Source organism: Acanthisitta chloris, unplaced genomic scaffold (assembly GCF_000695815.1).
Source record: "Acanthisitta chloris isolate BGI_N310 unplaced genomic scaffold, ASM69581v1 scaffold12633, whole genome shotgun sequence".
Taxonomy (NCBI): Eukaryota; Metazoa; Chordata; class Aves; order Passeriformes; family Acanthisittidae; genus Acanthisitta; species Acanthisitta chloris.
The window spans coordinates 76,159-99,903 of record NW_008666704.1 but is presented as its reverse complement, the minus strand read 5'-3'; the positions used below and the strand labels follow the sequence as shown (position 1 = coordinate 99,903).

Here is a 23,745-nt window from a genome sequence, read left to right as displayed (position 1 = left end):
ACATAAAAGTGTGCTATAGTCACACCATAAATCATACAAACTCCTGAGCTGTGCATCCCAGTGTCAGGCTGCAACCAGCCATCAGAACAAAACTCTGGACAATAATATGACCTTGGAAGAACTACAGCCACTTATTTTGTGTATTGCTAGATAATCTCATCGATTAATATTTGTCTTCTACCTTGCATTCTGTCTGCAAAATTCTCATCAAGGACATTGGTCTAGCTCTGCAGAGAAATGCAGTTTCTGGACTGGGGAAAGCCTGGAGCTGTGAAGCTTCAGTGGGAATGATAAGATTAATGGGTGAATGTCTCTTCTGATCATTTCTGGGTTATTATTGGAGTTCATCTCACTGTCTGATTGCCTGTGTCCTTTGACATTTCTTTCATCAAAGGTTTATATTTGTGTATTCATTTCAATACTCCTTGATCAATACTGGTTATCAGAACGTGTATTTTGAGGGAAGAAATTGCAGAGGAAGTGCAGCTCCATCAGAACTCGATGCACTTAGCCAATACAATAGTCTGGGCAGATAATTTATTTTTTTCATTAAGGTAAACACATCGCCTCCCATTGATTCACAATACAGAAATACAGTGCTAATAACAGGTGGGAATCACTTCCATTGCCATTGAAGATAAAACTAGTGAATGTGACCTGGAGAAGGGACAAAGTTGGGAGTTGTGTGCCCTCCAACAGCAATTAACAGTTGGACTCTATGATCTTTTCCAACATAAATGCCTCTCTCATTCCATGACTTTCCTCATTGAACTAGAATTCCTAATTTAAGATGAGCCAAGTCAGTCTTGTATCAGAGAAGGGAATAATGCCTCAGAGTGTCTTTTATCCAATCAATGTTATTGCAAGAGGATTGATTTTATAATGAAACAAGAAATGAACCAGCATCGCTGCAATGTCATAGGCTGAGGAGATGATATTGGACAGAGGATAAATGGAAATCAAATAGGAAGTTGTATTGGTGGTGTATTTCATAAGCTAAACAATAGAAAACTGCAGAGCAGAGCCCTCAGCAGGACCTGAACACCCTGTGCATCTTTCCATAGTTAAAATGTTACATCCTGGTTGGTGCTGGGAAAGCACAGGTGAACCCACAGCACAGGCAGAGCTTGGCCCTGGGACTGCAAACCAGTCAGAGAGTCAGAGTCTCCATTTCTCTCTGTTACTCCTCTCCCACCTGCTCTGTTTTCACTGTACTTTGCTGAAGCAGAGACAACTGCTGCTGCACATCCCCAGCAGAGTCCTGCGGTCACTGCTGTCCCCTCTGTGTGCCCCCAGTGGGATTAATCACACACACCAGCTCTGCAGCTAATGCCAATCTCCTTCAGTGGAAATACATCTTTTCCAACTTCAAAGGCAGAAATGAACACTTACATTTCCTTTGTTCCTAGAAGACTTGAATCCTGCTTCACTCAAGGTCTGCTCATCTCCCAGGTCTTTTCCTGTGTAGGAGCTTTAGCTGGGAATTAGCAATCACATCCCTCATTGTCCACCTGAACCTAGAAATGAAGACAAAGGCAAACATATAAGCAACTCCTTTCATTTTGACTGCCATTTACCATTAATACTTAATAGTCCCACATATCCTTTTCATCAGATGGTTAATATAAAACCTAATGAACCAGAGGTTGCATTCCTGTTTTGCTCTGCTTCAAATTAAGTGTGGAGCAGTAAAAACTGAGAAATGAAAGTTAATATCTTCTTCAAATAGAAATGGCTTAAAATTCATCATATGAATACAGTAGGCAAAATACAAAGGTAAGGGAAGACTGTGATCCTTAGCAGGTTTGGCAGTTTCTGGCCATAGATTATTGAGCATTATTCAGCTGACCCTAAGGGGAGTTCATCTGGAGACATTAAGGTCAGAGAGTAGAAACATTTGGACACAGTCAAATGGATTTTACACCTTTGTATCTCTCTGACATTACTGTTTTGCTTCAGCAAACTGCCTAATATCAGATATATCCTACTGGGTACCTTTCTAAATCACTTCCATTTTCTCTGTCCCTGGGCTACAGTTATATGATCAGGAGCCAAAGCTATCATGGACTATGATATACTATTTTACTTGCTCGTTTGTATTGGAATGGACTTTATTAGCTTTTGGGCACGTGTCTATCAGTTTGAAAGATTAAGTATTCTGTCAATAGTTTTTATGCAGCATTCAAGTACAACCAATCATTTTGCTGCCCTGAGATTATTAAAAGTGTATTATCACTTTTACAGAAAACATTCTGGTTTTGAAATGAACCATCACTCAGAGCAGCTTGTGCTTACCAATCCTGTCCCTCTAAAGTGACATTCCACAGCAAAATCAAAATGGGGATTGATGCTCTGTGAGTAATTTCAGCTTTGAGAGCATGTGAACCTTACAGACACAAGTGTATAGCTAACATTTGACTCCACACTCTTGTGCTTTCATTATCCACTTCCTTCCTTTAAACGTTCTTAATTTGCTGTTGTATATTCCTGTAACTGCTAACAATAACCACAGCACTTTCACCCTGTGAAAACTGACAAAATTTGTGCAAGCTTCAATTTGTCATTCTTCTAAAATAGAAACTGTCCAGCTAAATAATCCCTAAGAAATTACAGAGAGGAGCTTGAGTGTTCCAGCATCAAACCTGGGAAATCAAAGATGCTTTTTTTTGTGAGGAAGCTGAGGTTTCAGCTCACATGGAAGAAGCTTTTAGAGCACAAATCCAGCCTGTAATCAGATTTTCTCATTTCCTTGCCCTTCTTCTGTACTTTCAGTGCTGTGGTTTGTAGTGGATGCCTACATTGTGTCATGAATGGAAAAATGGACAAGGACAGAGCATCAGGGATTTGAGCTGAAGAACAACGAGTGTGATCTGCCTCCAGGTCCCTCACTTGGGCATTGCTAGGCTCCAAGTGTCACAGCTGGCAGATGGTGATTTTGGAGCTGGTTATGCTTAGGTGAAAGAGCATTCCCTTCTTGATTAGTTCATTCTCTGGCCTCAGTAGCTGAAACCCTGTTTCACCTGCTTCCATCAGTGTCATCACTGTAAATCCTGCCTGTACATCCTCAGGTTCAGGGATCACCTTTTGTCTTAATCTTTGACCAAGACCTCTTGGCACTGCAGTAATCAACACCCCACAGGAGGAGGAGTTTCATGGTCCATAGGTCAGCTCTTAGCATCCTGATTCTCCCCATCAGAAGGTCTCAGTGGCATATTAAGCAGTTATTTACCCTGGTCTGACCTCACTGTTCTGCTTCACGAGAGACTGAATTAACACAATAGCATTCTCCTAGCTGCTGGTCCTGCAGTGCTTACAGTGATGGTGCTCTCCTGCTCCTGGAATATCACTGTCTTTCTCAAGTGGCATAAATTAAAGAGATATCAGACTCTTTAAAGAGCTTTGAGGACAGAAGAGTTCCTTCAGCAGTTTAACAATGAGTATCATTTCATTTAAGTCACTTCTGAGGATTGGAACTCTTTCAGAGATGCTAAGTGGAGCAAATAAGGATCTCGAGGCTTCAGCATTAACTGATGGGAATAAAGCCAAAGTTTTACATTTGCTTTCACATCCTCTCTTGTGGTATGTTTTAGTTTAAATATTTTGGCTCAGTTTTGAAGCTTCCAATGCATAGGCAGATTGCTATGCCCACATGCAAAAAAAATCCACCAGAATTGAGATCTTTTTGCTGTTCTATATAGAGTATGTATTTAATTATTGAGCCTGCACAATGCCATAGAAAATCCTGGTTTGCTTTCACATCGTCAACAAAGGAGTTTTCAGAAGGGTATTTTTAAATTAGAGCCATACTAATTACATGTATTATTAAGAACCCGACTCTTTGCAGCTATCAGTGGGTTGTATTATTGAACATTTGCAAATAAACACAGGGACACAGAACAGAGCCTGAACACACTCCCAGCAGAGGCACTCGAGCTTTAATAGAGGTAACCCAGTGGCTCTGTCTAAAAAGCACCTCCACACAGCTTGAAAAATCCCAGATACTTAACTTTAAAGTGCAGTTGTGTAGCACAGTTTTCTTTCACCCCACTCTGTGTAACCATAATCTGTGCAGTTTCCTGACTTCTGTTTATTTAACACACCAATGCAAGAATTATTTATAAAGCCACAGCTGTTCTTTTTCCTAGCTTTTGTTTCTCACAACTCTCAAATACTTGTAAAAACAAGAAAAGTCCTTCAAGTATTGATACATTAAGCAAACACTTCCCTAATCAAGTTGCTCAAATAGAAATCATTTGTTTAAACACAACTTGCTAAGTGTATGTACAAAAATATAACGTTAAATAGTTAGTGCAGACTAGGAAAGCCAACTTGCATTTAAAGAAACCAAATAAACAATTCCAACCCATCACTGATATCACAGCACCAGGAACTCCCAGCACTGAGCAGGAGGCTTTGGGCTTTGGCCAGATCTGTGTAGTAGCTGTTTGCCATCTGCTCCTCACACAAAGGACATGAGTTTATTCTTGCTGGTGGGAACTGCTGTCCAAGAGCCAACCCTTGGCAGCTTCAGTCCCTACCCTTGAAAAGCTGGCAGAGAGTGCTTTTTAGCCTTTGAGTTCCCTAATAATGATCCCCTCCAGGGTGCAGGTCCCTCGTGAGTGCTTTATTTCCCTCTTTATTCTGATGCTCCATCCCGTGCAGACAGGCAGGACACCTGAAGTGCATCGGTCTCCGCGGATTCCCTCTACCTGCCAACACCTGGCAGGCTTAATCATGGGATAAATCAAACAGGCAAACAGCAAAATTTATATTAGGTTTGCAGTTGGAGGCTGAGAGACTGTAAATTGCAGCTAAGACACATAGAGAAAGCCAACCCAGCCTGTGGGCTGTGACAGGATTCTCTCCTCACTGTCACCCACTCTCTGTCCAGGACCTGTAGCTTCATCCTTCCCTTTGGGATGGCCCATGCAGTCTGGCTGCTTCCCACCTTCCTCTGTTCCTTGGGAATTAGCTTTTGGACACACAAACAGACAGAATTTCTGCTGGTCGGAGCCAGGTACCTCGGTGAAGGGGATTTTGCAGCCTTGGACACATTCAGTCAGTCAGAGAGTGAGTAATCTAGATAAATGCTAATGAAAGCTCTTGCTGGCACCTTGTATATTCAAAGGCTATTTCCCATTGTTCCCAGTCAGCTGGCTCACTGACTTGCCATTCAGCCTGGATTGCTCAGATTCAGCTGGGACCACTGGAACATTCACTTTACACGTGATGTAAACCATCCACTCCGAGGACATTTGGTTAAGCTCATTAGCTGTGGCACACTGGCAAGACCACACATGACATGTTAACACAGATGACAGATCCTGTGGGCACACAGCCTATCTAGACACAGCAAAGAAAGCCAGTTTAGCTGCACCAGGTACAGCAGGCATCGAGGAGGGTTCCTGTTAGGCACTGGTCTTACCTTAGTCCATGTGTTATAACACAAGTGTAGTCACACAATTAACACTCACCCCATCCCAGACAGCCCAGGTGACTCTTCCTAGATGTCTGAGTCCAGAGGGGCACTGAGAACATCTTTGTTCTTCATGTCAGTCCTCCAACCTCACAAAGAGCAATTAGAGAATAGAACTAGCCTTGTCACACCTTTTGGCATCACCCACCAAACTCATTTATCAGAGAAGTCTCATAGGAATTAAACTGAAAACTCGTACCAACTTTGTGCTGAGAACACACAAACTGCAACAGCTCAGAACTGACCAAATTTAGCAGATTTCACAGGGACAACACAAACCCTCCCAGTGCCAAACTTCAAATTCTTGTTTCAAATTACGTTGATACTAAAATCTTCTCCAAGAATACATATCCAGAATTTCTTAACATGGGCAAACGACTGATTTTTTCCCCTGTAATCTTATTCTTGGAAATGACTGAGACGCTTGGGCTCGAGTGCACTTCTTAAAGGCAAAAATCAGCACTAGACAATGCCCAGAACACCAGTTTGCAGCCCAAAAGTTTGAAGTTTGGCAAAGTAGTGGAAAAACTAGTCTGTATTGATCTGAGGCAATGCTACCATTTGTGCCTATGAGATGACTAGAGAAATAGGAGTTAGATTTCAATAATGGAAATCATCTCCAAGGAGACAACACTGCCAGGGGAGCTTATTTACCAGAGCAACAGTGCCACAAAGCCAATGGCCCCAGAGAGCCACTGCTGAGCACTGTGGTTGGGCTGTGTCAGCTGAAGAATCCCAAACATCACATTTATGGGACTCACCACTCATACATCAAAACAAGTCTTCTGCTGGCCTTACTCTCCTGGTCTGATTTATGGATTATCTCTTTGAATCAGCTGGGACATTATCTCATGCAGCCTATCATGTTGCTATAGGGAAATAACAAATAGGTGCATTTCCGTTGAAACTGGAAATTAAATATCCTGCATGTTTCTGGTTTGTTTCTAAGCAGCTCCAGCTGTGTGTTGTTTCTAAAAAAAACATTCCTGACTGACCTCAGCCACCTGAACAGAACAATAACATTTAAATAGCATCTTGTATTCGAGAAGAAACTTAATTGCATTTTAAAAAAACCCAAAAATCATGGACAACATTTTTGGAAGTTTTACTTTAAGTTGCTTAATCAAATTATATAACCAAAGATTATCTAATCCAAGCCATCAACTTTTTTTACCATTTCCATAGAATGCTTTTTAAATTTAATTCAGTTATCATCATCATCTTTTCTGCTTTTAGGGAGCACTAGTTCCCCCATGCAGGAATTTTTCAGCTGTTCAGGATCCACAGCCACTGGTTGTCAAACAGCTTTGGAAAATCTGTAGTGTGTGACTGACTGGCATGTCTAACCAGGGATAGCCTGAATTGTTCCTCGGCTCACAGGACCAGCAGGAAGGTCCAGGCTGTGTCTGCCTTGCTCTAACCTTGCAAGTTCTACCACCATCACAGCAGAAGATCCTCCAGTCCAACCACCTGCCAGGGCAGGGTGACCCAGAGCAGGTTGCACAAGTTCACATCACACTGGTGAATATCCCCAGAGAAGAGACTGCACAGCCTCTCTGAGCAGCCTGTTCCAGGACTCTGCCACCCTTGCAGTAAAGAAGCTTTTCTCATTATGCAGATAGAACTTCCCAGGTTACAATTTGTGCCCATTGTTCTTTGTCCTGGGCCACCACTGAAACGAGGTCTCCTTTCTTTCTTTTCCTGTAGGTAGGCAGATTTTGCCACCAGAATAAAGTCTCAGAGTTCAGAGACTCCTTGTCAGTCTCTGTTTATTAAGGTTGTGCTAAAGCCTGAGCAGCATGAACTGCACTGCAGTAACTGAAGGTTTTAATGCAAACTGTGAGTCAGTGCAATTGTAGCAAGAGCTGAGTATCCACAAGGTACCTACAGCAGCACCTGTGTACAGAGTCTGGACAGAAACAATGATCCTTGCACAACATTCCCATTGTGATCCACAGAAACTAGCTAAGCAAATAGTCAAAAACCAGTTAGATAAGCACAGCACAAGATCCAGGCCCTTTGCCATGCAGGAATGGCACCTTTGGTCCCATTCCTGGCTATTCCATCATCTTCTCCTCTTTATAGCAAAATGAATTGAAATAAGGTTATAAAAATGCACAACTTCTGAATGCTTAAACAACTGGGAAAATTACAGTCCATCCACACTCCTAACACCAGGTAGTGTTTCCCACAGACTGGAAAATCTCCATAAAGCCTATGACTTACGAGTACTTTTCTAGCTCATTGGGCAGTTCACTGATGTTTTATCCTTTACATCTGTGGCACAGGTTTAATGTGGATCCAGGCACTGCAATGCTGAGCAGTCATGAATGCCATACTGATTTTATTGGAGATATTTTTACAGTCTCATAAAGTTTATATTTTTAATACAGCAAATAATATGTGAACCTGCCATTTACACCACTCAGATACACAAGGAGAGTCAGGAGCTGAGATGGACATTTTTTCCCTGGGAATATGGATTCATTTAAGCTAACCTAGAAATATTAAGACAAGGCAATATTTTTTGTTGTTTTGGGGGTTTTTTAACTTAAATTTACATGCATCCACATATATCTCCTTTGTCTGTAGCCAGGTCCTAAGGCTCTGTGTAGCCTTTCAGGGACAGTGATGCATTTCCCTGTTGTGTTTGTTGAATGCCCAGTTCAGTCAGCTCCTATAAAACTGAGGCTCTCAGCACCACAGTCTGGGAGGGAAATAAATGCACCTAAGCATATTTAACTTTGCCCCAGCTGAGTTTTGTACCCTGACACTCACTCCATTGTGCCTCTCATTTCCACTGTGCTTGCAGCCTGCTTAAATATGGTAAGAATTATCCTGGGGGACCGTAGTAAAACGTAGTCATGTTTATTTGTAATTGCTACAAAATGCTTTACAAAATTGTTAGTGTCTTTTATTATGCCGCTACTGAAGCACTTGCCTGTTAATTAGAGAAATTTCAGCTGTCATAGCTGGCAATTATAGCTTCTGTATCAGTGGCTGTTATGAATAGGCAATGAGGGCTGATTAATATGCATGAGTGGCAGTATATAGCGAGTGGCTGTGCGAGGAGTGCGGCAGAGGGAGGGAGCAGGGAGAGCTGAGAGCTGCCAGGGACAGAGCAGAGCTCTGCACAGAGAGCTCTGCAGCACCCAGAGCGATTCCACCGCGGAGAGTTTGGGGCCAGCCTGCTCACCTGGGGGCTCAAGGATACCTGGCTGCATGCTGGCTAACAGACATCCCTCTGCCTGCTCGGGTCCATAAGGAAGATTATTTCTGCCTCTTTAATTTAAACATGGGATGCAGTTTGTGCACTCTCCAGAAGCAAGAAGAGCAGTACAAGTTACTGTATGAAGTTTGTCAGGTAAAGCATTAGATTTCGTTTCTAAAAGCAAATGTTCTCTTTGAGGCTTGTGACCACTTAGGAACAGGGAAACTGAATAGCAAAAAAACTGCTGGTGTAAGTGGAAATGAAAGGGGTTTTGCCTTATTTGATGTGTGTATGATAATGCTTGTGTTTTTAGGATGTACCTTCCCATCCACACGTGCAGAACATCAGATCTTTAAATGTAGCTATTAGACAGCGAACAAAACTTTCTTCACAAAACAGAACTTTTGTTCATTTCTGAAGTATGGATTAGGTAAAATTTCTTGACAAGGATCATGCTTGGTCACACACTCTTTACACAAGTTAGGGAAGATGCACAAAGAAGGGTTTGTATCTGTTTACCAGTACCTACAGCCACTTGTTTCTGGGCAGTGATTTACTGGTGCCCAGTCTGGGCTGTTAGTGCCTGTTCCTGTCACTGAGTTCATGTCTAGTTGTAGTAGGTTTTGCACCTTAGTGTATAAAAGTATCAGCTAAAAAACACTTAGATTTGACAGCAGATTAAAACTACTGCCCTCTTTATACATCAAGCTACTCAGATTAAGCATCTGCTAAGTTTGCTAAAAATATGATAACACATTGACCTTCATTACAAAGATGTGTTTTCCTGTTTCTGCTTTTCCTTCTGCCTGTCTCTGAAATTCCTTACTCTGTCTCATCTGAAGTACAATTTGGACTGAGACAGCAGGATGGAACCATGCAAAGTGTTTTGGGATGTGCTCCTGCAGATCTCTTAGGCAGAGAACTTGTGGTTAGCAGCGAGAAGGTGAAACGGGTTGTCTGTACAAACACTCTGGATAAACAGAAACTCCCCGCAGATCCTTGGAGCTGTACTTTCACCCTCTTGCCATTGCTGAGGTGCCTTGGAGTAAGTGACAATTGCGGGTGACATTCCCAGCGCTGCCGAGTCCCTCGCTGCCGGCAGAGGGAATTGCTCAGCAATGCCATGTCCTTCCCACCTGCAGCTGATCCCAGACACTGATGTCACTGACAACAAAGTGAATAAAAGATGTGCTCTGTATGTTATGCTAGTAGGGAAGTGATTAAATTTTAACCGCATAGTTCTGATCTAATGCTCACTCGCTCACCCCAAAGGACACTGATGCTTGGTGGGATAAAAAAAAACCCTGGTGGGAGCAAATAGAAAGACATGTTGACTGTCATTTCTATTTATACCAGCTCACTTCCACTTGCTAAGCTGCTGTGTATGTCATGGTGGGAGGAATTTTAGAAGAGGTAATCAGATTTCTGGGACCCTGTTCTGTACTGGGAACCAGTTGCAGGTGCTGCCTGCAGCAGCACACCTGGGGCAGGTGTGGTTTGTGTGACTCCTCTGCTGTGGAAATAGTTCCTTATCCCCCCAAAGTTTTGTGTGGTCTGAGTTTGAGGACTATCAGTGAGTCACATTCAGGAGTGCAACAACCAGGACAAAGTGAGACAGCAACGAATCCTGTTTGTTGTGACTGTTAGGAAGTTAACTCCATTTTTGTGGTGAAATGAAGGTGGCAAAGAACCTTTGGAACTTACTGACATCTCCCAACAGATGCAGGACAACATTCTTTAAATACATGTCCTTAAAATCAGCCCCAGGAATGGTCCTGCTGATATCTGAGATGTCTGAACTCTCCAGTGCTGGCTGCAGGTGCAGATCCCTGGCAGGAGTTTGGATTTAGAAATCAACCTGCCTTGTTCCAGCAATGTATGAGCCCAGTGCTCCTGATTAACTTGAAGCATGGAAGTCCTTTGGGAAAGACTGCTGGAATACCCTTAGATTCTACAGAAGTGAAAGGTGCATGTAATCCTGTAAAACTGGGATTTCTAACGTAGTAAAACCTGAATTATTTAAGGCTATAATCCTTGATTATTCTAGAATATAAATAGCTGTGCCAAATTGTTTTAACTTTGATTTCTCTGTTTCACAAGGATAGGAGGGAGGGAATTCTATAGCTTACAGAGCATATCCAGATAATTAATGTGTCACTGTAACTATACAAATGCATCCTTATGTAACCTACATATAAGAGGAATCACTTAAAATTTAATGGTGAGAGAGATGAAGGATCACTTAAAATTAGAGAATATAAAAGATAAAAGTTTCAAAATATGCCAACAGTAGCAAATACCTCTTAGAGTGGTTTTATTTTGTGTCAGCCATGTAACCCTAATATCTTGTGAGAAGATGACATTGCCATTAAAGGAATCTGAGTTAGACAAAATTTGCATAACTTGGGTTTAGGGGAATATTGAGCATTGGTACAAAGAAATCCCCTCAGCCTTATTGTTGAAAAGTTCATGACTCTGAGATGTAGGAATTCGGAAAACACTGGAAAGAATTAAGAATAGTCCATAGCTGCACTTTCTCTATTAGGCCAAGAGCTTTAGTTTGGTGGGGAAATTAATGCTCTGATAAATGACAATTCCAGAAGGTCCTGTCGGGCTGGCTCTGTAAGTCCTCCTAACAGTGAGCACAAAGAGGATCAAATATACCAGGGCTCAGGCTTTATCCCTTCCTCATCCATAGATAATTCAAAGAGATCCTCTTCATTAAGGGCTTTGGCACATTGCCTACAATTTTTTTTTTGGGCCGCTGTGAGCTTAATGATGCAGAACAATGGTCTTCCCTCGTGTTGAACACTTACCTTATTGTACCTTTAGTCACATCATAAAAACCAACTTAAGACACCTCGTCATTAAAGCCTGTTGTAGCTCTGCATATCAATGCTGTGTGGTACAAATACAAAGGGGGCTGTGGCAGCTTGGAGTTTGGATTCTGGGCAGTGTCACTGCTGATGAGCTGCTCGTGGCAGCAACATGATGCATATCCCATCTTAGATGTATCCTGAGGTTTTACTTCCCAGCCTCGTGCAGCATATGAAATGAGGCAATTATATGCTATTAGATTTTGGGTTTCTGCTAAATGGAAATCTTCTTCAAAAGATTTTTTTTTTTTAAAGATTGTGAAAATGGAGAGAGAAGGGGGAAGAAAAAAACCCCAGAATATGGGAGGATGTTTTACACCAGTTTTCCAATCTGCTTTTCTCAGTGGCATCAACTCTTATATATACAGTAACAGAAATAAGGACTTTTCCTTTTGTAGGAAAATTCCTGGAGGACCAAAAAGTAACCTCTTTGAAGGAAACTTACAGAAGAATGAGTCATCTGAGATAGACCTTTTGTGTTTGTAAAATAAACTAGAAAAAGATTAAGTCCTGGATTCAAGAAACTTTCTCAATACCTACTTCACACTAAGCACATGTTACTTGGGAAGTAAACACACAGCAAAATCATTTCTTAAATGGACACAATATTACACAGAATTATCTTAGAATCACAGAATGGTTTGGGCTGAAAGGGATCTTAAAGACCAGCTAGTTCCAACCTCCTGCCATGGCCAGGGACACCTTCCACTACAAGAATTTGAAAGGATATGAATATAGATGACTGTAAACCACATGGGCAATGCTCAAAACTGTTCCCTCGGATTTCAGACTATGGAGTTCATCCAGTTCTTGCAGTGGGAAGGTATCATAAAAACAGCCCATCAAAACTAGCACTTGCAGCTGAGAAAAGGGAACAGAGAGATGAACTCCTTCCTGCAGGCTGTCCCTCCAGAGCAGGGACAGAGAGGCTGGCAGGAAGCAGCTCAAGTTGCCACTGTCCTTGGTTCAGCTGAGCTGAGGTCAGAAGATTGCTGCTCCATGATTGTTGAGCTGGCACCTTGCACAAATACTAAAGTTCATATATAAATAAACAGTTGTTGCAATGACCTTTTAGTGTTTCGGTAAGTTGAAAGCTCTGCTCACATGTTCTTGGCCTAGCACATCCCAGACACAAGGCAAAATGATACTGTTGGTAAAAAACACAATAGTGGCCAAGTTGGATTTGTCTTTTAAACTAGACTGAGATGTGATGTGGCCAAGGTTATATAAGCACCAAGGTCAGCTACAAATTGCTGTGCTAATGAGAGGGCAGTAGTGATGAGGAACAAACCAGCACTGTGTTTCATTGGCAGCTTCCAGCAGCATCACTTGAGACTATTCTCCAGCAGAGCTCACACACAAACCAGTTGCACTGAGCTGATCACTGATGCAGTTCCCTGCACCATTAGAATTCCATTCACATGTTTAGACTTGCGAAAATGAGGCTAAAGTAATCAATCATCAAGAAAGTCTGATTCAAGGAAACAGTCTAACTAGACTTAAACCTACTGAGCAATGATGTGATCCTAAATCAGGGCCAAAATGAACCTTGCCAAAATAAACATTCAACTTAAAAAGAAATTCCCATCAAAACTGTAAGATTTGGAAAACAGAAATAATTGCTTCTGTACATATGCTTTTCACACCCTCAAATTTAATTGGGCAGCCAGAGAATTAGTTGCTCTACATTTCAGTAGTTTTCCATGTTAAGACCAAAGTGGCTGTGCCAATTATAGGAAACTGCTCTACTTGAAATACAGTGTATGGCTTCAAGTGCTCTGTATGTGCAGCCTGTGCTGCAGCTGAAATCAAGAGTAAAGTTGAAGTTCTATTCTGTCACTTCACTACCATTAGACTTGACCTCAATAACAGTTGTGAACCTATCACACTTACTTCAAAGTAGGCATGTGTTTGCTTAAACAAGATGTTAATTCCAAGGGCTTTGTTCTAGACAGGGGTTTCTACTGCTGAATTAGTTCAGCTGTAGGAAAAACTCTGCTTGACAGACTGGAGACTCATAATCTTCAGCAAACTGCCCTTTAATGATGGTGGTGCCTGTCTGTGGCTCACAAGTTCCCTTTCTTAATTAGACATTTACCAGAAACTGGCAATTGAAATTTTCCTCTTCACTTGACGATGAATAATGCAATGCTTCTGGTAGGATTTCTCTGGAAGATATTCTTTTTTGCAAGTCAGAGGGACATTTTGGCCATTAAGGGAACACAGACAAGAAGAGAGATGAAACAAAGAAATGCCTAATGGTCACCTGTGATACAAATGGATAATTTGTCTCTGCACATGGAATATCTTAGTGCTTCATAATCTTCCTAAAATCTATAGTGCCTTACACTTTACATTGGGAAGATACAATGCTTAGCCATAGCATGGATTTATTTGGATTTTTGAAGGTGATAAACGATTGAGAAGTTGAGTTTTGTAATGCTTTACACTTATACATCTGTTTAATGCTATGAAACAGGTGGCAAGAAGCCACAAGGGAGAAGCACCAGGGACCATCACTCTGTGCTTTACTGTCACATGTCAGACATGGGCTGGGAGAAAAGGAAACATATGGAGTAATGAAAAAGTGCAGATTTAATAAATGTGTTTTGTTGTGTTCGTTAATAATGGAACAAAAGGTCAGGCTTCATTTGCAGCAGGACAGGACAACTCCACAGTTCCACACACATTGGGATCAGTCCTTGCAGGGACTCGATGGGTAAATGTGAGCAGATGCAGCTGGCACTGCTGAACTCAGCACTGAGTCAGGGGTTTGACAGGAGAGGGGCAGAATAAATAATAGCAAATATACACAAACTCTAAACAAGACTACAACAGTCACTGCTTTAAGCAGTGACTATTGAAAGAAGCTTTTCTATTAATGCAGGATGTCTTTAGGCAAAAAGCCAGAGGTCACCATCCAAGCCAAAATGGTAAGAATCATGGCAGTGTTTTCTTACTTGTGATAGTCCTGGATATGGACAGGTAGGTGATTAGACACATTGTCCATTGGCACAGGAACTAGGGACTTCATTTCTAATTGCTGAAACTCCTTCTGGCTTTACACTAAAGGCATCACCTTAGCTGGGGTCACTTCATGTCTCACTACCATCAGATTGCCTGAGAACACTTGAGAAATAAGTGTTCTGCTTCACAGTAAGTGTGTGATCAGGATGAAACCATGTTTGGTTTATGCATTTTCATGTATCGTGTGCGTTTACACTGTTTGGTAAATTAGCTCCTACAGCATCACTTTAGAGAAAGTGATCATTCATGTGTTGGAAGATCACAGCTGATAAGAAACACTTTTAAATTTGGCAGAGGGGCTTTGGAGTGCAACAGAAGCTCTTGTATCTGACCTGACAGCAGATAACTGCCCTCAATTTTAGCCAGAGAAAGGAAAATGAAGGTGTGTTTATCAATAGCATATTATGACCATTCATGGCCATAGCAGCTTGGCCTGGGAGGGTGGAGGGAGGTGATGTGGGACTCTTGCCTACACTGCACTTTCTGAGGTTAGTTTTCTGTGGCCACAGCTCCTGCTCTGGCTCTGGCAGCAGGTGGCAGAGCCTACTCTGGATACCAGGTAGCTACAGAAGCAGCAGAGCCTCTTGCTAATGAACCCACTGGGATCTGTGACTGCCACTGGCTTCCCAAAGAGCAGCACTGCATGTTTTTTCTATCTTTTCTTGGAACCAACCTCAGTAACCCTCTCTTCAGCACAGGTTATCTCCAGATAATTGCTCTTTCCTTGTCTTCCACCACTGAGGCATTTGTGGAAGAAGGGAGTGGGAGGATGGACTCGAAAACTACAAACAATGAACAACAGGGCAGAAATGGGAATGTTGTGAGTCAGAATGGTCTTAAACATGTTGTCTAGGAGACTGGATGTCAGGTTTCAGTTGTGGTGTGCTCTTGTGTGACCTCAGGCAGATCACTAACTTGTACTGTGTTTCATCTTCTCATCTGTATGATATTCCTTCTGCCTGTTTGCATGGAGCAGGTCTCCAGAGGCAGCACTGGCCTTTGTTGTATGTTTGCATAGTCTGATATGCTCCTAAAATAATACCAGTATTACTTAAAGGCCTGATCTGTAGACCAACTTGTCCTACTTGGACTTTAATTGAGGTATGGTGTTAAATATTGTGTAGTTATTGAGCTGTGGGTGCTAGAAGGTCACAGCAGGGGAAAGCTCCTTCCAGATCTGTCTTACTCTTTGACCATTCTCAAAGCACCTGAGAGAAGTCCACAGGGACTTCTGGGCTGATTCAATACAACAGTTGGTTTCTTATGTTACTCCAGTTTAGCTTGAATCCATGCCATGTGTCCCCCTCAACTAAACAGATTCATCTTTATATGCTATTAACTATCAATGGGTATTATTACAGAATACAGAGCTTTTAAAACGTTCTTCTGCATAAAACTCTGTGATTTGCTGTACTGGATGAATACACAGACAAAGGTTTTGCCTCTTGGGAAGGGCAGGATCATTTCCCTAGGCACAGTGCTGTCCATGGGCTAAGCTAAAGGATGTGAGAAAATTACACTTGCTGAATCATGGTCATTAGTAATTCATGGTTATTTATGGCTGTCATTTGTGCCTCACTCAGAGATACCAGGGATTGGCTCCCTCTGGGTCACAAGGCTTAAATGGCAGAGTCATTAAAAGGAGAGGCCTGAAAACTTCTGTGTTTGAGATGGACCTGGTTATTAAGCCATGAAGAGATACACATAAGGTCACTTTAAGAAATAAATAAGAAGTATTTCTGCCCTGATAGAAAGCATTTAATATGATGAATGCATATGAAGAAGAAAGGACTCCAAGTAAACTTAGCTTACAGAGGAAGCACAAGAGTCTCAGAAGTCCCAGCATTAGCCTAAATGTGTTTTCATTGAAGCAAACGATAAAATTCCCTGTGGTTTTATTTGTGTTGTGATCCACAGGAGCAAAGCCTGAGAACCCAAGCAAGAGCAGCAGATTTTAGTACGCTACAGACAGTACTAGCACTGCCTTGTTAATGTGCTAATTACTAGCAGAATAAAAATTCCTTTATTTCCAGGGTCTTTCTCCCCAGATTTTCCATTTGGAAGTTAACGGTTTAGAGAACAAATGTATTCTGTGCTCTCAAGGAAAGAATTTTTCCTTGGTCTTAACTATTTTGTCATGGATGGCTCACAAGGCAGAAGGGAAATGCACACACATGGAAACAGTCTATTACTAAACAATATAATTCTGGTTTTGGGGGAAAAAAAGAGGGAGACTGTACATATGAGGGACATAAAAGAGGGATTAGATGGAGCTGCAAGAAGAATTAACCTATATTTTGAACCTTCTTTCTCCAATTCCTGAGGAAAAGGCGGTTTAGAAAATAGGCTTTTTGCTGCTCTAGCTTTTATAAAAAAATCTTTAAAGTTGTGCTGCTTTTTTTCTTTATATGCAGACTCCTTAAGAACGTGCTAAAGAAGTGAATCAGACCATAAAGAGTGTTTTAAATGGAGCACAGACGTCTGTAGTCTAACAGAACTAGCATTTTTATAGTGCATTTCCCAAGGATTTGCATGAATTTCTACAAAGAAAAGCTGCTTACTCATTCTTAGGCAAAAAAAGTTTTTTTTTCTCTGTGACATTTGTGAGGCATAGAAGAGCCAACAAGCTGCACAATGCATACAAATGTTTGTCGTTCATGACATTAAATCCATAGAAATCAGTCCAAGTTGATGGAAAAAAATCATCTTCTTTTACTGAAACATTTCTAGTTTCTGCTGTGTCCTACCAACATCCAAACCACCTTACACACCATTTCAGCAACAACAAAGCACAAAATAACTATCACTACACTCAGCCACCTCTTCTGTGCAGGGATTTTCTGGCTTGTTCATCCTTTCCATGACTACTTCAGTGCCCAAAGTCACTTCATCTGTGCTATTGCAAATGATGTTTGCTCCTGCCTGAATGCAGAGCTCCATGCACTGAGCATCCTCCCTCACTGCCTTCTGCCCTTGGGGTCTGCCAAGCTTCCAGAGGAGCCAGCAGTGTCCCAGATCCCCCTTTGACAGCAAGTGGGAGACCAGGAATCACTTCCAGGAAAGTCTTCCTTGTATAAATACCCCAGATGTGTAAATTCTGCTGTCACAGGGAAAGAAGAGAACCAACACTGGGGTTTCTATAAGCATTGCAGCAGAAAGAAAGGCAACTAAGAATGGGTAGGAACCAGGAGGAAATTTTGTCTGTGTAAACAAGTGACATATTTTGATCTACCTGAAAGCCTCTAATTTATGTCTGCCATCAAGAAGTGGCATTTAATTAGTCTTCTCAACCCACCCAGAAAAATAAAACATGTAAATCACTTACCTTGCTCAATAATTAAATGGCAGTTATTGATAAAATGACATTTATGTAACAGCACAACTGTGTACTATCTTGCCTCATACCTCAAAAATGTGTTTTCTAGTAAGAGAGAACAACTCTGTCACCTCAGTCTTGGCTCCAAACTCCCACTGACTTGCACAGGAGGTCCAGCCTTGTCCTCCCAGCATGAAGGCTGGAGGGCTCCAGCCTCCCCTACCCTCTGCCAACTCTGACCTCGGGAAGATTTGGCTTGAATTTAGCATCTAAACAGTGGCAATTGGCTCAGGAATTGCTGTAAGATTCCAAATCTCTCAGTAGAATAATTGTTAAAGGAAAATCATGCATGGAAGGTATCAAACAAGAGAAAATCTGTCCTTGTAAAAGGTATTTTGCTGTGACCCTATCAAGAATTAATAGAGGAAGAAGGAGGTTCCAGCAGGAGAGATGCCAAATGCCTCACACAGCTTTGACAGAGAGAGAAGCTGCTGCATATCCAATACCTTACACACTTTCAGCACTGGAAAATCGTATGGAAAGCCACATCCTGGTGAGGTAGTTCACATTCTTCACAAGCCTAAAGAGGCACGAGGGGTTTTCCTGTTATTTTTCCTTGTCTCCTTGCTGATTTGCCCATCACCGATTAGTTCTCTACCCCTCTAGTGGTCGTGGGTACTGTGGCATCCCATACTCCATCATGTATGTGCATCCAGTGTCAGATGATGCAGATCCATCTTATGTTTCATCTGAGAAGATACTTAGCCACAAGATAGATTTGAAAAAAGCTCAGGAAGGCACTTGGGTCTTCCCAGCACTAAACCCTGCAGGATCCTACTGCCCAGTCTTAGTCCTTTCTCTCCAAGGTAGCACTCAAACTTCTCCAGCTTTTCTCATGGCTCTTAGAAGCTTCATCTTAGATACAATCACAGTGCAGTTGTTGCTTTCACATCCCCTAGCCATTATGGGCTGTTCTTCAGCAGTTGATGCTGAGGGTTCAACAATGAAGTTGATCTACTGTTCCATTTGGGGTAAGATACAACATGTTGGGGGGTTTGTTTCTTTTTATCCACTCCTGTTTATTTTTCTCACCATTTACTTCTTGGAAATAGGAATTAGTCCAAGTCCCACCATCAAAATGAGAGTTTAAGGCATCATTTCCATTTATCTGCTCACTGGGACCATCCATATGGATTTGTGTCATGGCCTCACCTGTTCTACCTTCTTGCATCCTCTCTCTCTTTTCCTCAATTACAAACATACATCATGTTTTACCTGAATTGACCATGACAACATTTTCCTTCCATTATCAGTCTGGCCATGCCAGTGGAATGCTGATGGCACATTTGGCTTTGATATTCAACTCATCTCTCAGCCAGAGCCTGAACTGAGACATTACAAAGGCAAAACTCCCAATAATTTTAGTGAGCATCAAATCAGCCTCAAGTGACTATTTCAGTGTCATTCCAAGTGTTAAAAGAAAACTTCTAGACACATATCCCAGATAGGATTGTACCATGTTTAGCTATAGATTTCTTGCTGCCTCTACAGTGTTGATTTTAGGTAGGAAGAAGAATAGAACATACAGTAGAAAAGTAGAACATACAGTGGCAAAATATAACAGCCAGTATATACTGTGAATTAAAATGCTATATATACTGATCTATTTTATAATAATTGTATGGTTTCTACTAAAAAAAAAAATAATTCAAGCATCCCTTCCTTATTTACTGCATGGTCTTAATTCAGAGTACTTATCTCTGTGTCTCCTGCAGTGGCTAAGCCTTAGATCTGGCTCCAGCACAGATTTCATCAAGGTCCATTCAGCTCAGTTTAACTCCAGACACTAACTCCAGCTTTCTCCATATTCCTATATTTCCAGTGCTAAGAAGGTCCGAAAGCTAAGCATTTCACCATTTCAGACAAGTCAATTTATCCATCTTTATTGCCATGAAAGATCCCATTGTCTCTGTCACATGGCATGTTCCTAAGAAATTATGCATATTTGTAGTTTTTGGCAGTCTCCCAAAGCATTCATATGCATGAAAATTTTTTTCCCTGTGTTATTTCAGATGTAACTATTTATAAGGAAAAAAATTGCTGAGCACAATTCAGCAGCATTAGGAATAAAGTCTGTGAATGTAGAGCCACTTTTTCTTTAGCAAAGCAAAGCTGCACAGATATGTTTATTGGCTTTTAAGCACTGGGAATAATTATTTGTCAATTGTGACAAATTTTCCAGACAGAAAGTAAACATCTTAGTGTCATCTATTTGCTAGGCTCAAGATTAGCCACAAGTACTAATTCTACACAGAGTAGTTCATGCCAGTATATTTTTTCTGCATCATTTTTGTGCTACTAAAACCTAAAATACCAATACCTGCTATTTTTTTTCTAGAGCAAAAGCAATTTATCTCTTATAGATAAGCAGACTTGCAGATTACTTCTTTTTATTATCCAAATAGTGTAGCACTTCCATCCTTGTGTCCCTTCAGTGGAAAAAAATGGTGTTATTGGTCTGGTGGGATGGGAAATAGAGAAAGAAAAAGTAATTAAAAACTATTCATTGCTCAGTATTTCCCACATAATGTGGCAGTTACTGCAGGTTTTTAAGGAGACAGGTTCAGACACTGTAATTCCTTGTGTTAAAACATATTTTTGTGTGATTGCATCTTCTTCCACCATTCCACGTTCAGAATCTAAATGGTCAATAGTGATGGCTCAGTGCAACCCATTAACCCTTACACTGTCAGTGCAGTTCTGACCACTTCTCATGGGTCAGCATCCACCACACCAGCCAAGACTGCTGATCAAAACAGGAACCTGCAGAGCTGAAAGGATTCCACCCTGCTGGAGTTCAGGAATCAGTCTCTTGTAGAGATCCACAGGCTGACCCTGAAGCCATTCATCATGTGAACAGCTACTGCCCAGAGAATTGCTTGCCTAATATGATGTGGGTGCTGCCATAGCTCAGAGAATTATTAACTCCTAAAGACAAAATCCCCAACCCTATCTTAGCAGGGGGTGAAGAAACCCAGAATAATAACAGTACAGCGAGTTGTGCTTTTGTGTTGCTATAATCACTGCCATCCTATCAAACCCATGATTTAAATTGTATATACATCAAATATAGATCTCCTTTTAGAGGTGTTTGTTTACCATGAGTCCTCCTACTCTGGAATGCCCAGGTGGAGGCTGTGGAATACAAATGCCCAAGGAAGTGCTCAGTGCTGACTGAGCAAAGGCTCTCTCAGGTGCCATCCCTCACACAGCCCTGCCCTGGTTTCACTCCAGCCCTTGCCTTGGGGCTATCCTTGTACCAGTGAAACAGAACAAGATGAGCACATGTTCCTCACTGTCTCATTCACTGTCCTGGACCTACAGCTCAGCCACTGGTGAATGGACCTTTGTGGAGATCTGCATGGATCAGTTGCACTGCCAGACAGGGAACAGTAGTGGCCACAGGCAGACCTACAGAATTCAGAGTCTAACCAAAAGCAGAAAGACAAACCTTTCCTACAGCAGGTCCCCTTTGTAAGAGGAGAGGTTTTAGATTAAAATCTAGCTGGTTCTTCTCCCCTGTTCTGAAATGTGGTCCCATGTCCTTCTGCCTGGCTGTGCAGCAATTCTCTTTTTCACAGCATTATCAGCTTGTAGGAAACATTCAGGAAACTACTTGGAAATGTTCTTGTAGTAACAATTCATGATACAGTCCAACTAGTGTCTGTTCCCTACATGACATCAACCTCTCTCTGATGTTATGATTGATTTATATAACAATTACATAGGAAAGCACACAGGGGATGACACAGTGGAACACATTTCCCTGCCCAGCCAGGTTAGGAAAGTTAAACCACAGGCAACAAGTTGCCCAGGGAGGCTGTAGTTGCTCCAACCCTGGTGGTGTTCAAGGCTAAATCCTTGACCAACCTGCTCTGGTGGAAGGTCTCCGTGTCCAGGGCAGGGGGGTGGCACTGGATGATCTCCAAGCTCCATTCCAACCCCTTAAGATACTATGACATATCTATGATTTGCAGAAATAAAGTGTCCTAAGGAACCTAAACTAAAATCTAGGCTTGTACTAAACTGTCTGTGATCCAAGTTCATTACAATATTAGGGAATAAACTGGAGTGCTGGATTTTACCAGGTTTTACCATAAAGATGTAGAAAGTAGCTCATGTAAATAGTTTCCTGCTCAAGAGTTATTCTAAACACATTTCTCATTTAGATTCTGCAATTTAGATTCTGTTATTTTGTTTGCTGGACTTAGTTGTACCCAAAAAAAAAAAAAAAAAAAAAGAGGATGCACACAGTAAAACGTACAACATTTAATTTGCAGCAAATAATAAAACTCAAACCATAATCAGCATTTCCTTTTTTATCCCAAAGAAAACATCACACTCAACTTAATTTTACAGCTGTACAAACTGTTTTAAAGTAATCTGCTCAATTGGGCGAGTTAATGATATTTAATTTGACCAGGCCAAACTTTAGCTGCTGTGCATTACTGTGAGCAGTCGTGTGCAATGCAAGTGTTTGTGTGATGTGAATGCCATGCTAACACCTTCCACTCTCAGCTGGCTTAACCAACAACCTGGTGTCATCACCTCTCTGGGATAAACCAAAGATGACAGCGTGAAAAATGTTATGTGCACGAGGTGATTCAGAGGGAATTTAGCCTTTTCAATCTATTCTGCACTGGAGTTAACCCTCTTTAGTCGCTCCCAGCTCTTTGCTGTGGGCAGTAAGTTAAGTATGGGTTAAATTCAGTTATTTCTCTGTGTACTATTAGTTGTCCCACTCACTTTATTGGCACTGAGTGTGACCTAAGTGCAATCTGAGACAAGATAACAGAATCTGGACGTGTATTTTAGAGTTTTCAGTCGTATTCAAGAAGAGTCACCACTTAGTGCACATTGCAGACATTTCTCTACCCTAAAATGGAGATTTTTATTGCAGTGACTGAGTATAGAATCATCAAGTCTGGAGGAAACCTATAAGATCATCAAGTCCAACCATTACCCTGTCACTGCTGGAACCCCTAAACCAGATCCTCCAGCACTAGATCCAGACACCTCTTAAACACTTCCAGGGACGGTGACTCCACCACCTCCCTGGGCAATATTCCAGTGCCTGAATACCCTCATGTTTCATCTGAAAAACTGTTTATCAGACACAAATACACAGTTTTGTAATTTCAGTTCTCTTCAGGAAAAAGGTTAAAACAACTAAAAAGAAAAAAAACAACAAACAAGAACTAGAAAAATTACAGGAGAATCAATAACTTGTTCTGTTTGAACAAGGGCTGAGGGATTTCTAATCTGCAAGAAACAAATGGGATATGCTGGTTTGTACTTCAGCTCAAAGGGTGAGCCCAGTAAAATCCATGAAAACAAAAAGCAGAGCAGAGGATTTGTGAAGTTGCTGGAGTCAAAGGGGAAAAGGAGAGAGACACACAGAGATCATTCCCAGTACTGGCTGCAGATACCTTCAGATGGAAGCTGAGACTCGTAGATAAACAACCAAAACCAACAAAGCATCTTCCCTTTTCTGGCCATTCTCCTCACAGCTCTGCTTGCTCTCTCCCCACAGGTCAACGGGAAGGATTTATCTAAAGCCACACACGAGCAGGCGGTGGAAGCTTTCAAAACAGCCAAGGAGCCCATTGTGGTGCAGGTGCTGAGGAGGACTCCACGCACCAAAGCCTTCAATGCTCCCCACGACTCTCAGCTGGTCGATGTGGGTACCCAGACTGACATCACTTTTGAGCACATCATGGCCCTGAGCAAGATGGGCTCACCCACTCCTCCCGTCGCCGTGCTCGACCCGTACCTCCTG

The 23,745-nt window shown here is 41.7% G+C and overlaps 1 protein-coding gene across 1 annotated transcript in view; it reads left to right on the top strand.

Annotated features, from left to right (window-relative positions):
• Positions 1 to 8,771: 8,771 nt before the first annotated feature.
• PDZRN3 (PDZ domain containing ring finger 3) overlaps positions 8,772 to 23,745 on the top strand; it is a 30,688-nt gene continuing 15,714 nt past the window's right edge. Inside the window, exons 1-2 of the mRNA XM_009072246.1 lie at positions 8,772 to 8,840; positions 23,500 to 23,745. The exon at positions 23,500 to 23,745 is cut by the window's right edge and continues 56 nt beyond it. Of these exons, the coding sequence (XP_009070494.1) occupies positions 8,772 to 8,840; positions 23,500 to 23,745 (315 nt within the window). The remainder of the gene's footprint in view (positions 8,841 to 23,499) is intronic.